Here is a 14,422-nt window from a genome sequence, read left to right as displayed (position 1 = left end):
GAAAATGCATAAACAGTATAACCCAACCCCATCCCTAAGATAGTTCCCTTAAAAGCTTCCAGACCATGTTAACTTGGCTAAGGTAGTCCAAAATTGCTACTTTAATTACTTGTCCTAGGTTAGTGTTTCTTAAGGCTAAAAGGGTTAAAAACATTAAAAGTATGAGTCAAAAACATCAAACACATAGAAACAAATGCTCGTTTCAAAACACTGTTTAATGGACATAAGAACCAACCATAGCTGCAGGCTTACAAAAAGAATTGCATATAGAATGTACTTTGTCAATAAATAAGGAACATGTAAGCAATAAAAAAAGACAGATAGTCACAGTCCATTAAAGGCACGAGGACAAGAATGGTTTTGCTGTTCAAAACAAAATGACAGACATTCAAAAAAGGTCCACACATGAGTTGCTTATTTCATAGCTATATAGTGTAATTTGTAAATGAGAGACCCATAGACATGCATTGATGCAAGTGAGCCAGCAAACTGGTTTTATTAATAAAGCAGCAAGGAATCTTAGTCCTGATCCTGTACCCTACGACAGATTTCATTTGTGAATTCTGAACATTTTGCATTTCCTCCAAGATCTTTGGTCCGCACCTAGAAAAAAAAAAAAAAAAAAAAAAGTCAATGTTAATACAAATTCCAACCAATCAGAAAACTGAAGAGCAAGACCTAACTAAAATAGCCAGGACATACTGTTTCACTCTCAATAGTATCATAGCAGGCCTTCTCAATTTTCTTGGCATGGTCGTGAAGTCCCATGTGGCGTAGCATCATAACAGCACTCAATAGGAGAGCAGTGGGGTTAGCAAGGTCCTTCCCTGCGATGTCCGGCGCTGTTCCATGCACCTTTAAAGAACAGCAAGTACAAGACATCACTGTGGTACTTCACTTACACATAATGAAAACAAAAATGACATTTACAGAACTGCTTCACTGTAATCGGAATGCAAAGTTAAACTACACAGTATGATATGCATCAGAAATACAAGATATGACACTCCTGGGCTTCGTATGATGTGCAATATCATCTCGTGGTCCTTTTATTCTACAGCATTCAAGCATGCAAGGTCTAATTTTGAGTTGACTATCTGTAGGACCACCGTAATTCCACCTACTGTGAAATACTATTTCACATACACTATTCCTTTACCATGCCCATCTGTGGTTTTCAACTTACAGATTCAAATATGGCAACTCCGTTGGCGCCAATGTTACCACTGGGTGTCACTCCAAGACCTCCAATCAAGCCAGCACACAAATCACTGCAATGAAAAAAGCTGTTTTAACACCCAAGACCAATTAATTTAGCTTTTTACTCATGTGGCCTTCTAAATCTCAGCAGCATTTTTAGTGTGCTAACATAGTGTCTTCCTGAAAACATTTGAAGTTTCCTTATTAAAGTTATTGTATTAAATAACAATGCATGCAATTGTATTGCTGTTTCTAAACATTCCATTTAAATGTGTAATGTAAAATATATATTTGGCAGTAGTAACCTTTTCACTGCTGTTTAAAAATTTCTGTGCATAAAGTATGCTTACATAGGATCCTCTAGTACCACAGTGTGATACTGGAATAACCCTTAGTAATGGCAGGTGTTTTATACTAACCTAAGGATATCGCCATACAAGTTTGGCATTACAAGTACATCAAAACTAGTTGGGTCTTGCACCATCTAAGAGAGAGAGAAAAAAGTATATTAGGAACATACATCCCCATCTTTGTTTTAAACACAAACTTAACAAAAAATTGTAGGCAATGTCATTGTCCTTTCATGAATGCTAAATTCCCATGCACTAAATTGAAATATAACAAAGTTAATAATACTCACATTCAGACATACTGTGTCCAGGTACATTTCAGTGAATTTAATATCTTTGTAGTTTTCAGCTACGTCCCGGCATTTTCTTAGAAAAAGACCATCTGACATGCGCCTGCAAAAAAGTACACAGTTAAAGCTGAAATTAAATATATAAGCATCTCATTACTGGCACAAAAAACGATTGCACCATTAACCATTTTTTCTGCTGAACTGCTTGATTTTCTGAACTGTGTAAAATACTATATGCAATGGTTAGAAAAATGTCAAAATGACGCTTACATAATGTTAGCCTTGTGTACAGCTGTAACTGTGCTTCTTTGGTTGTTTCGGGCATACTCAAATGCAAACTGAGCTATACGCTGGCTGGCATTTTCAGTAATCAGTTTTATACTCTGAACCACTCCGTCAACAATCTGAAACGGGAATAAAAATAAAAGACGACATGTTAGTAACTTAGACAGTATACTGTACAGCCACTGTTATAAAAACATTTAATGTCAGTTCTACTATAAAAAAAGTAGTGCTTTTCTAATTCATTTTGCACTTTGGGTGGATACAAAGACTGATGCAAATAAACAACCACAAACTTTTCACTGCAGAAATTAAGCAACAACAAGCAAGGCATGACAAGGACATTTTGAGAAATGTTGTTTTACTTCAATATTATTTTAATACCAGAGAATGGGAGACGGAAAGCAATTCAACTCATGATTCAATGGTACAGGAAACTATTCTAAAACTTGCTATATCGTATGATGCATACCACATGTTCAATCCCACTGTACTCTCCCTCTGTGTTCTCTCGAATTGTGACAAGGTCCACATCAGTGTAGGGGGTCTTGTAGCCTTCGATCGACACACAGGGACGAACGTTTGCATAAAGGTCAAAGGTTTTACGAAGCAGCAGATTCATTGAAGGGTGGCCCGCAGCAATTGGCGTCTTCAAAGGTCCTTAAAGCATAAATAAATACAATCCATTACTGGGTGATTTTGAAGACTTTTCTTTATGATACTCCAATACAAAATGCAGTTTTATCCAAGGATGACCAAGAAATGCCAAAGTCTGAATCTTGAAAGTTAATATTTGTGTGTAATTAGCGTTGCAGTCGCTCAGTCCATGTCCCTACCTTTCAATCCGATTTTGCTTTTATCCATAGATTCCTTAGCTTCTGGAGGAATCATCCACTTTCCACCTGGTCCTTTAATAGCCGTTACATTCCGCTCCTCCCAATGAATTGGAACCTTGAGTCGACAAAAAGCCATTAAAAATACACTGCCTTTAAGACCCCATTGCTTATACAAGACCTAGAATTTATGTTTACATATTAAAAGGTCATAAATGAAGGTCATATCCACACATCTGTCTAATCCACAGTAACTTGGGAATTTGGCAATGGTTTTCTTATTGTAAGTAGCTGGATTTATTGTGTACATTCAAAAAACTGTGAAATGGAATACACCTCACCCTTGGATTAGATATACTTCTAATATGACAGAACTTTCTGGGTCACCAAATCACAGACTCTACTGGGTAATGATTACACATTCTGACTTGCCTTAAGAGTTCCTTAATTTAACCCTTCAAAATCACAGTGCATTTTTTAATGTACAAGTGTGTACAGCTGAATCATTATCTTGACTACTGTCTTGAAATTATTCCTTACCTGAGCAGAATCAAAGATCTTTATAACAGCATCAGAAATCTCTGGTCCAATTCCATCTCCAGGGATAATGGTAACTGTCTGTATCTACAGAAAACAAAACAAAACAAAACAAGAATGAAACAGACTTATTAGGTAAGGCCCTCTGATAACCTGCATGGCATTTAGTAAGGGCATTCAGCTAAAATAATAATTAAAAAAATATATTTTATATATACACACATACATACATACATACAGTATACAGTAACAGGAATTGAAGCTTTACTCTTTACAACACATACTAGCAGATTGAGAAATCTAAAATGCACTCTCTTCCTACTTCTAGAGCCTCCTCATGACATTCTTAAAGATGACCTTTCTGAAAGGCACAGAGCTAATGTTGTTCTACAGACACACAGTGAAAAGAAGCGACTTACCCCACCAGCATATCCTCTTGTGACTGACGTCTGGTTTTTCACAGCTCCCAGTACACGAGATACCTAAATAAAAAGGACAGAATTATCAGGCACATTAATACCTTTTTTTTTTTTTTTAATATGCCTAAAGAACGAAGTCTGCAAGTCTCGTTAGGCATACATAAATTTAATTTTAAATATTTTACCAGGGTGTGAATTACTTTTTCTCCACCTGTTTGCAGGTCAGGGTAATGAATGTATAAGTACTCAGTTCTATGATGATTAAGCTTCATAATCACAGCTATACAAGTCTGGGATTGACATGATCGTCAATGACCTCTTCCTGTCATTGCATAGCACTATTCCAAAAGAAAATCTGCCTAAATGGGTCTGCATTAGAGGCAACTCACCAGGTAACTTACAGTACTGTACCTACAAATGCAATACAGAAGCTGCTATGGAATCTTGTCTGTACAAGCAACTGTAAATCTAAAATGTATAAAACGCATACGTGCACTGACGTGCAGTGAAAAATTCATTTTACATGAATTACACAAGGAGGCAATACTGGGAATAGAAAAAAAAAACCTTGTTACACATTAAAATAAATTGGTAATCATGAAGAAGAGGCAGAGAGAGTAATGACAAAATCAATCTGAAGCTAAAAGCATCTGCTACAAGCCACAACTATAAGACCATCAAAAACTTTTACAAATGAATTCAGTAATTGTGTTTAAAAATAAATGGGACACTTTTTGAAGAAACTTGGCAGCAAATAGCTTCCTTTAGATTTATTTAACTAGGCTTTTGATGGTCCCAAACAGCAGGTACAAAATATATATATTTTGCTTAAAATATATCATGCATTAACTGTGCAAAAGATTTACTTTCAATAAGAGGCAACCATGGATTAATCTACATTTGTAACTTTGAAACCATTTTCATATGAAGTACAGGCAATGCATCACAGCCATAGTGTCTTCAGTTGACCCACCCACATGAACACAAGTTCACATTTTTGATATTCAATGTTGTGTTTCTAGTCAAATGTAATTCCAACCATCTAGAGCCATTTACATTAAACTAATAAACATATTACAAAATGTCAATCTGGTGTTAGAAGATTATGTTGTCATTATTTTTTATTGCTGGTATTCCAAGCTCTCAGCTTTTGGGTGTTGTGGTTTATAAATACAATTACACGTTTTTAATATACACTATATAATGCCATGTGGTTTATTAAAATGGCCTTAACATAATGTATGTTGCAATATACCTATAGGACTTCTTATTTCTTACAAAAGAAAGTTGATTAATCCTTGGTACAACCAGCAATATGGGAGGCAATGAAAAACAGATATATAAATGCAATTCAGAACAGTATCCTCTCTCAGCCAGTGCCTTTACTTGTTTCTTTACCTGGTATTCATGTGTAATGTATCCTACCCTTGGATAAAACAATTTAAAAAATACATGGGGTTTGTTAGGTTTACTACCAAAATGCACTGTAGCCAATTAGTTATGGCATAGGTGCTGCTTGCACCTAGGGCTGTACTATAGGTTTTCAATGACAACTTTTTTTGTTAATACTAGGTGTTTAACCTTCAAAAAAGCTTCTCCTTTGCTTTTGCTCTAAAGAAGCATATTGGCATATTTATTAATATTATTATCTTCCGTGTCAGTTTGTAAACTACAGTATAATGTTACCATGACCAACGTAAGCTAAACCTTGTTTTTTCTAACGTGCATTCAAAATGTTAGTAGATAAGTGTCTTTGCAGATACAAAAATTCTTAAAATAAGGACACAAGTGACCTTGGAATAAAAAACAGTTATTCCTTGCAGCAACCACAATTTATGCTGAAACGTGACAGTAATCCACACAAAACAAGCTCAATACTAGCTTAAATTGACACTGGTGCCTGACATTTTTGGTGACCCTGATGAAACAAGGATACGGTACTGAATCTTTCCAAATCTTAAAATGACCAGTTTGACATTTAGTGAACCTCTTACTTCCTGGGGCTGCGGTTTTTCCGTGCCAGCAAGCCATAACCCATATTTCCCCAATAGGTTTTGGATCTGCAAAAATGTCAGTGAAAACTCCGATAAGTAATTTTATAACAATTAACATTGGTGCTGCTAGACATGCTCACACAGGCAAAATCTGTGTCCAACATATAAAGCATTGCGACATGATGAGGTACACATGGCAACCATTACGGACAAACGACTTGCCCTTGGCATAGGTCCGGCCGCACAACTACCTGCAATACCACCGGTATTGATATACCGTATCTGCATAAGATTTATTCAGATCAAGGGCACCGCGCAAAGGCCTCTGCAGGGTGTTTGCCACAGCCTCCGGGGTTTCTAACGCCACCGGAACGCATCCCTTGATTTTCTGATACATGTTACGAAAGAGCATGTTTAAAAGATGTAAAGGTTACTGTACTGCTGATACATGGTGGTGTACGTCTCTTACCGTTGACCTCCACGCGTTTCCAGCCATTCTGTTTCTAATAGTTAAAACCCCTCTACTCAATCTCCAATGCTTTCTTGCGTTCTGTCTGTCACTCTACCAAAGAAGCACCTCCTCCAAAAGGATATAGAATACAATTGAACAGTACTAGATGTTCCACTAGCGATATACAAAGACTAGGTGGTCTGCATAAGAACTGCGTGTCTTTGTGAACCGCGGGGAGTTATGGGATTGAAGTGACTCGAAATCAGGAGGACTGGCGCTTATGAGGAAAGGCGTGATCATAGATATAGATAGAGATAAAGATCTGTAGCTATGGGCGTGATATTTCTGAAGTATAAGCTCGTTTAACAACATGCTTACCAAAATTTGGAAACTGTTCAGCGGGACGTTCGTCCCCTGGCGGGGGCAGGGCAGATGTGTCAGCCGCACGAAGAGCACAGCGTGTGGTTTTCAATAACTACTATGCAGAATAAGTGATTTTTTTTTTCTATGGGTAAATAGCGGGACTTTCTTCTGTGCATCGGAAATCGGGACTGTCCCGACCATATACTATAGGGACTGTTGTCATGCATGGAACAAACTACAGCACACACATTAGTTTGAAAGACAAACAGTTTACAAGAGTGCTTGAAAATATGTACAGTACTTATACAGTAATGATATTGAACAGGTAATGTTACTATAGTGGACCACTATAGCGAGTATGCGACTATTTAAACTGGCAGATGTTACTGGAGTTTTACGGCAGCTGCAGCCAGTAGCGGCACAAAACATTCTTCATTTAACCAGACATTTCACTTTCTCAAAACTGTAAGTCAATGAAATCAATAAAGTATTTCATTCTTCAGCCCTGATGTTAAACTACAGGAGCAGTCTTTTACATCTATTTTAAGAGAGAGTATAAGTATCCTATCACATTATTATTATTATTATTATTATTATTATTATTATTATTATTATTATTATTAATAATAATCCATCACGAGTAAGACTTTTTGATTGATAAAAAGCATAGGCAGAGCTGAAGTCAATTTACTGATAAATATCTACAATCATAGATAATTACCTAACCACTTTCTGCTTAAACTTTATTTTAAAATATATTATATTAATAACAATGGTGCTACAAATGCACTGATATATAGATAGTTATTTTGCTCTTATTGAATTTGATCTTTTTGCTACTGATTTTATTGTACTTTACAACCGCTGTCATCTGTAATGTGATATTCTGTAATGTGATACTTTTTACTGTGATATTTTGTAAGAATTGTAAGTCGCCCTGAATATGGTGTCGCTAAGAAATAAAGAATAATAATAAATGTCAAAAAATATGTGTTGATCCCTAGGAAATTCAAGAATATAGTACAACAGCTTTTAATCAGTAAATTTAAATGTCTGCCATGCAAGTTTACTGTAGGCTAAAGTGATGCTTAATAACATACACTTTCCTAATATTTTTTATCTGTGTTCTGTATGTTTCTTTCAAGTAAGATTACTTGAAATATTACTTCTGAAAAATCTCACTAAGGCTGATTGTGGAGGTGAGGGGAGCACATCAGTGTACAGGCTTCAGTAATGATACAGAACACATGCAATGGGATATTAAGCAGGTAAGAAATGAAATACAGATGACATAAAAGTATCTCTTTAAATCAAAATGACCCAAAACACAATTGCCAGTTTCAGTTTCAAATGCTGTTCCATTGTATTAATGCAGTATTCATTACTTTTCATACATAAACCTTTGTTTTACAGAACAGATCAAGCCCACATTGAAAAATCATTAATGATTTAGAAATACCAGAAACACCGCACAGAAATGCCCCAAATTACTTAATAAATGAGATGGGTCCTTGGCAACGTTATATCTGACATAAACACATACCATAATAATGAGGTAGACAGGTGTGTCTTTTAAAATGTTCAGATCATTAGTCATCACAAGTAGCAGATTGATTTCAACCATAAAATGACTGCAGACAATTATGTTTAAACAAACAGCATACGAGAAAGCTTTATTTTTATTTTAATAGTTAATCTTTTCAGTCATGTGTTATGTGCCCTGGTTGACCATAAAATATGTATCTTGTCAGTAACAATATGCAATACAATGGTAGGAATAATAACATTTTATTTAGCATAAAATATAGTAAAAATGCGCAGGTACGTTTCTTTGTGCATGTACCAAAAAAAATTCTGATAAATAATGTTAAACTTTTAAATCATAAAAAACCCATGGAGAAAGAGCATGACTTACTGGAAATACAATATCGATACAAAAAATACATACACTGAAGCACTGATTTTATAGACCAGAAGTCCATTGTGATAGTCTAAAAAAGTGCATATTATGTTTTTTTATTCACAACATGAATACCTTCCTATGTTCTCAGTTTGAATGTCACATAATTAAATGGTCCCAGGTATTTAATTGTTTGGGATTTCATTGCCATGTGTGAAGATAGGACTGGTAGAAATAGTGTAACACTGTAGACTACTCTTTTCCAAGAAGTATGGACACTGAGGCTGTGTGCCCAACAAAAGGAAGGTCTACATAATGATATGATGGTAAAGCATGCATTTTGAGGAGTAATGGTTGTGTACCACAATGTAGTTACACAGATGTTTTACAGCACATAGTGCTTTGTTGGATTCGTGTTGCTCAAAGCTCTTTCTGTTTGAGTAATTACATGGGAGGCCCTGTTGTTGAGCAGTTTGCATTCGTGCAGAACATCTGTTAAAAAAGAAAATAACAGCCTAAGTATTATACAGGTTATATCCAAATTAGAGGAAAAGATTGGACTTTTAGAAGCGCAAAATCCTTACCATTAAATTGTTTGTAGGCTTCGTCAATGATTGCATTGTTCGAACGCTTCAGATCCCAATAACCCTTTTCGACCCAAGGCTTGCAGTCTGGTATGTCTGCCACAGAGCCGTTTTTATAAAGACCTGTTTAGAGCACAAACAGTAAAATCCTTTAAACTCGTATTCCCTATCGCATATTTAAGTCTAATTTCAGATATGCACAATATCGATGTACCCAAATTTACATCCAGAGTATAACAGTGTTTTGGATTTGTAATAATCAGATGTGTAAAAAGTGTAATTCCCTGAAGCTATGCAGGGAGGTGTAACCAGATGTACTTTGTAAGATGAATACCATGCATTTATTCAGTATCTTCAAATTTACTTGATAATAGTTTAATATATGCAGACTAACACTTAAATAGCACATATTCTGTACACTTAAATCATTGTATCTTTATATGTAACCTCAAGCTACCGTAAGTTATCAATACAACAATACTGTACTTTACATAAACAATTTCAAACCTTTCAATGAGTCATCGATGTCTCTGCATAACTGATATAAATCACTGCCTCTGCCAGTCACCCTTTCCCCTGTGAAAAACAAAAACATGTTTGAGATGTGAACTATGCTGTTACATGGCTCACTGCAATATTATTTACCTTCTAAGACATGGTTAATGTGGCAATCAGTACAAGAAAGTGCCCAAATAAACGAAGTTTAACATGCTGAGGCACTGTACCCAGTCAAAGCAAGGACCTTTAACTCCTATCACAATCAGAAACGTCATACAAAGGGATATGTAGAGAGAATATATTACATGTACTGATGACTTGTAACATATTCTTATTAAAAACACACACACACATCTTCATCATCATTTAATCAATGATAGAAGAACTGTAATGGCAAAGTTCAGTCACTAAATGAAAAAAAAAAAAAAAATAATAATAATAATAATAATAATATAGTGCTCCCCTTTTATAAGGCAGTATGGCCATGGATCCCATTTGCCCCATAATGCCACTACACTAACACCAGTTTTCTCGTTATAAGGCGGAACACAAACAGCATGGTCTCTTAACTATGGCTCCTGACTACAGTGTTATAAAGGGGAAGCACTGTAGTAATATCCATTTAATTTATATTACAAATTAAATTATAATTACATTAAAAAAAATAATAATAAAAAAACTTACCATCCACCACCTTGATATTTGGAAACATTTCTAGTATTATGTTTCTACAGGATACGTTCTTGCACACTGAAAAACACATTTCATACAATATTGGTGTTTAAAGGATTCCTAAAAGTCTAAATGCTATCACTGAAGATCATTTATGCAACACCTGTAGGTCCCTTGTAAGAGATGCACATTCAGGGATTGCCTGAATAAATATATTTTTCAAATAATCATTTTTAAATAAGGTTCTAGTGACACAATAAACCAATCTTATTTCACTTAAAATGTTGATCTACCACACATGAAGACACACTTTAAAACATTAGATTTTTTTAATGTAATTGAAATCTACATTAATTTTACAAAAACTAGAACTTTATGTTCATCCATAATGTCTCAAGAGCTTCATTCTACATACCTGGATTGCTGAAGTTGTAGAGACAGTCCTTGAGTCTAATATTCTCCAGCTTTCTTAAACCCAGAAGACACTGTAGGTTTTCAATACTAAAATAATATTAATAATAAAAGCAAATTAAAAACCTTACATGTATTAATTTTAGGGCAGCGACATTAAGATCCTCCACTGTTTAGATCATTAAAATCAGCCCCAATCTGTGTCTCTTAGTATTCCGTTGGCTGTTGTCTTCATCAGTGCTAAAACTTTTGTCTACTTGAAACATTTCTGTCCTTCGCTTTTGGATTTATGTAAACATGTATGAATGAGTGTTTTACGTTATGAAAATGTTCTTATTTCTGAAAACCACAGAAATTAAACTGCAGTGTTACCTGCTAATAAGGTTGCCAGCCACATTGAGGCTCTGCAGATGGTGACAGTGGCTAATGGCCTCTGAAAAAAGGAACATGGCATGTTAATGTTAATGACAATCGCAATAAAATTAGGAAAAAAATGTACATTTAGGGGGGCCGTGAATGAAATCTGTATTGGTGGTAATTAGTAGTAGATTTAATGTGTCCAAAAAATATTCTTTGGTTAATCAGTAACAGATCTTATTACCACCTGCTTTTACCTAAATTGGTGATTCTGTTTCCAGAAACATTGAGCACTTGAAGGAGTCTTAGGGAAGCCAGAGGTGCTAAGCTTGTAATGTTGTTTCCTGAAAGGTCCAATCTTTCCAGGTTTATGCAGTCTCCAATACATCCAAGATCATAGATGCCTGTATTTAAAGCAACATACATTAATCACTCTTCAGTCATTAGATGAAGTATCTGGATAGTTAATGACAGCAAAGCAACAACTAAAGAGGCACAGACAATTTTACTCAACATGTGATATGCGAGAATGAGAATATATGCTGAGAATATTGTCACCTAAGGCAATGACTTTGAAATATCAGTAAAGTCCAAAAGAAATATAAAATACACACAATCAACCAAAAGAACCAGTGATAATACTGCTAGTGCTAATAATGTAAGAACATGGAAGCACTTCTTTAAGACAGTGGACGCTCATGGAAGATGACAGCTACCTGTTAATAAATGGTAACAACAAATTAACCAAGACATTTCAAGCACTTGAAACAATCACTGCCTGTATTTGTCTTACCAAGACCTCTCAGCTTTAGGAACAAAATTGATTCCAAGTCAAATTCCCCAGTTTTCGACTTGAGTAACACATCTGTAATTTTTGTATAATTTTCAGTTTCTGAAAGACAAAAATGTGTTACAGTAAATCAGGTCACAAAGAAACATAAACAAAACAGCCCAAATGCCTCTTCTAATGTGTCTAATCAAGCAGCATACTTGGCATACATACAGTCATGACTCATAATTGCTGCAGTTACTCACAAAGTCAACGGCAGTTTTATTTAGTGACAGATGTAACTGCATCATATTATTTCATATTGCAAGAATAGAAAACATCTGCATATATTTCTTGTTAAGCACTAGTGAAAAGGAAAAGACGTACGGTACAGGTTCATAAAAGCAGCATCTCCCAGAGCGAGCAACCTTAGTCTGGACACATGTATTGATTTCAGCTGCAGCAGAATGTGAGGTCATCATGCGAGGGCAGCAGTGTGGAGTAGTGGTTAGGGCTCTGGACTCTTGACCAGAGGGTCGTGGGTTCAATCCCCAGTGGGGACACTGCTGCTGTACCCTTGAGCAAGGTACTTTACCCAGATTGCTCCAGTAAAAACCCAATTGTAAAAATGGGTAATTGTATGTAAAAATAATGTGATATCTTGTAACAATTGTAAGTCGCCCTGGATAAGGGCGTCAGCTAAGAAATAAATAATAATAATAATCATTAGTGGCTGTTGTTAAGGCACCGTGTCTGAAAGCTAAGCTGCATATTCTAGATATCTATGCAACTTGGTTTGAGAAGTTTGGCTCTTAAAAAGGACAGCACTAGTATAATTTACATTAATGTCATTTTACAAAGGCATTAAAAAAAATGACTTCTCTGATCCAAATGCAAACTACCAAACAATAGCAGTCAGGATTATATGAGTCCCATTTCAGTCCTTCTCACTCTATCTACTGGGTTATTTTGGAGCCGCCAAAACAGCACATCAAATCATAGCTTTAAATCAATACAGAATCAAAAAATCATGCACAGATACAGGCTTTTAAGGTAAGTTCAGTAAAAGAATAATAATCGTTAATGTTTTCTTAGATTCAGTACTGACACGCGTTGGTATAATTATTTTCTAATTCATATATATATTTTATGTTTAAAGGGCAAGCTGAGAAAATAAGCTATATTTGTACAGTTGATCCGACCCGCTATTTATACTGTAGTAGTTATTTTACAAAAGTATATCTGGGATGACTGTGTTTTAAAAAAAAAACACCTACAGGTGAGACACGTGGGGGCTGTATCTTAGGGCATGATTGTCTTTCTGTACACCGTATATATTCAATGTGACATGAATGGGCATTTCTGTTCCATTAGGTATTACATTCTAGCTGTAATAGAAGACATGTTTTTGCAAATACTATTCTAGATACAAGCATGCTTTTTTAGATTATAATAAAAATGCGTGCATGCGCTAGTGTGGTCGTAGTGGCACTTTGAAATTACTACTACCAGAGACATACTGTAGCTTAAAAGTACTTGGGTAAATAGTAAGAACTGGATTATGAAATGTTAATAATTAGGACAAATTACTTAGCATACATTCTACCCAGGTCTTAACATGTATAGCTACCTACTGCTTTAATCTTATAGATAGATAAATGACCTGCTTATTAATTTGTGTTCTGTTGTAAATATATGTTGTGACATATTTGTGTCATTCTGAATCGAAATAAAGCTTTTGAAAATATGTTTTTTTCTAAATCTTGGCTTTCACGCTGGAATATGCCTCTCTTTTTCTGATGTAATTAAAACCGTGGCGAACCTATGGCGTTGGGAAAATATGAAAACAATCCTTCAAAAACATTAATAAAAAATAAAAAAAATGGGCTTACCTTGACCTCGGTCTTTCTTCGAATCCATTGCTGAATATTCAATATTGTGTAGAAGTCAGATTTTTTTTTTTTTTTTTACTGCATTTTAATTTATTCCCCAAATTCAGAGAAAACCACATCTGCTTCATCTGTTGCAATTATATTTTATGTTTTTTTTAAACCTCCTTAGCAACTCATATCAAACTGTTCAAATGAGCCAGACGCCAGAAGGAACGGACACTGTGATATGCGTTAGCATTAACAAATACAAAAATATATTTTAGAAAAGCTTATTAATTTATTTATGAAGAGACCCGGATGTCATTTTTTAACATGTTTTTTTATGTGTACTCTCTCAGTGGTTACTAGGGCATTGCCAAGGGAACGTAGTTGGGTAACGCAAACCTCTGTCGCAAAAATATTTTTACAACAGAATGTCCTCATACACAACACTGGCCGTGGAAGGAATAACATGAAGACACGTTTGTCTGTGTTGGAGATTTAAATTCATAGATTTAGTCCCGCTTCATAATGTCGAAATGGTACTCCTGTAATTTAGCTACTGTATAGTTAAATTCAACAGCTCCTCTTTCGACTGTGTTGAATACTTGTCAGATTTCGAATGTTGTTTGTATATCATT

At 35.3% G+C, this 14,422-nt stretch overlaps 2 protein-coding genes across 3 annotated transcripts; both read right to left on the bottom strand.

Annotated features, from left to right (window-relative positions):
- Window positions 1-196: 196 nt before the first annotated feature.
- Window positions 197-6,584, bottom strand: LOC117427848 (isocitrate dehydrogenase [NAD] subunit alpha, mitochondrial). 2 transcript variants are annotated; one of them, XM_034046198.3, is made up of 12 exons: window positions 6,375-6,584; window positions 5,906-5,971; window positions 3,912-3,974; window positions 3,496-3,579; window positions 2,959-3,073; window positions 2,595-2,782; window positions 2,111-2,244; window positions 1,841-1,943; window positions 1,620-1,684; window positions 1,187-1,271; window positions 703-855; window positions 197-603 (listed from the first exon to the last, which is right to left on the bottom strand). In XM_034046198.3, exons 1-12 carry the CDS (start codon window positions 6,399-6,401, stop codon window positions 520-522), a joined length of 1,167 nt encoding a protein of 388 aa, XP_033902089.3. In that variant the 5' UTR covers window positions 6,402-6,584; the 3' UTR covers window positions 197-519. The 2 variants fall into 2 exon arrangements, with proteins under 2 accessions (XP_033902089.3, XP_033902090.3); XM_034046199.3 differs by lacking the exon at window positions 5,906-5,971 and having other exon boundaries at window positions 6,375-6,582.
- A 1,473-nt stretch (window positions 6,585-8,057) lies between these two features.
- LOC131696517 (leucine-rich repeat-containing protein 61-like) lies at window positions 8,058-14,164 on the bottom strand. Its single transcript, XM_058995027.1, has 9 exons — window positions 13,803-14,164; window positions 11,935-12,033; window positions 11,399-11,545; window positions 11,157-11,217; window positions 10,789-10,874; window positions 10,386-10,451; window positions 9,711-9,779; window positions 9,204-9,326; window positions 8,058-9,111 (listed from the first exon to the last, which is right to left on the bottom strand). The coding sequence occupies exons 1-9, from the start codon at window positions 13,828-13,830 to the stop codon at window positions 9,005-9,007; spliced, it is 786 nt and encodes a 261-aa protein (XP_058851010.1). The 5' UTR covers window positions 13,831-14,164; the 3' UTR covers window positions 8,058-9,004.
- Window positions 14,165-14,422: the final 258 nt, after the last annotated feature.

The sequence above is a fragment of the Acipenser ruthenus genome, chromosome 21 (genome assembly GCF_902713425.1).
Source record: "Acipenser ruthenus chromosome 21, fAciRut3.2 maternal haplotype, whole genome shotgun sequence".
Lineage (NCBI taxonomy): Eukaryota > Metazoa > Chordata > Actinopteri > Acipenseriformes > Acipenseridae > Acipenser > Acipenser ruthenus.
This window is presented reverse-complemented; position numbering and strand designations above follow the sequence as displayed.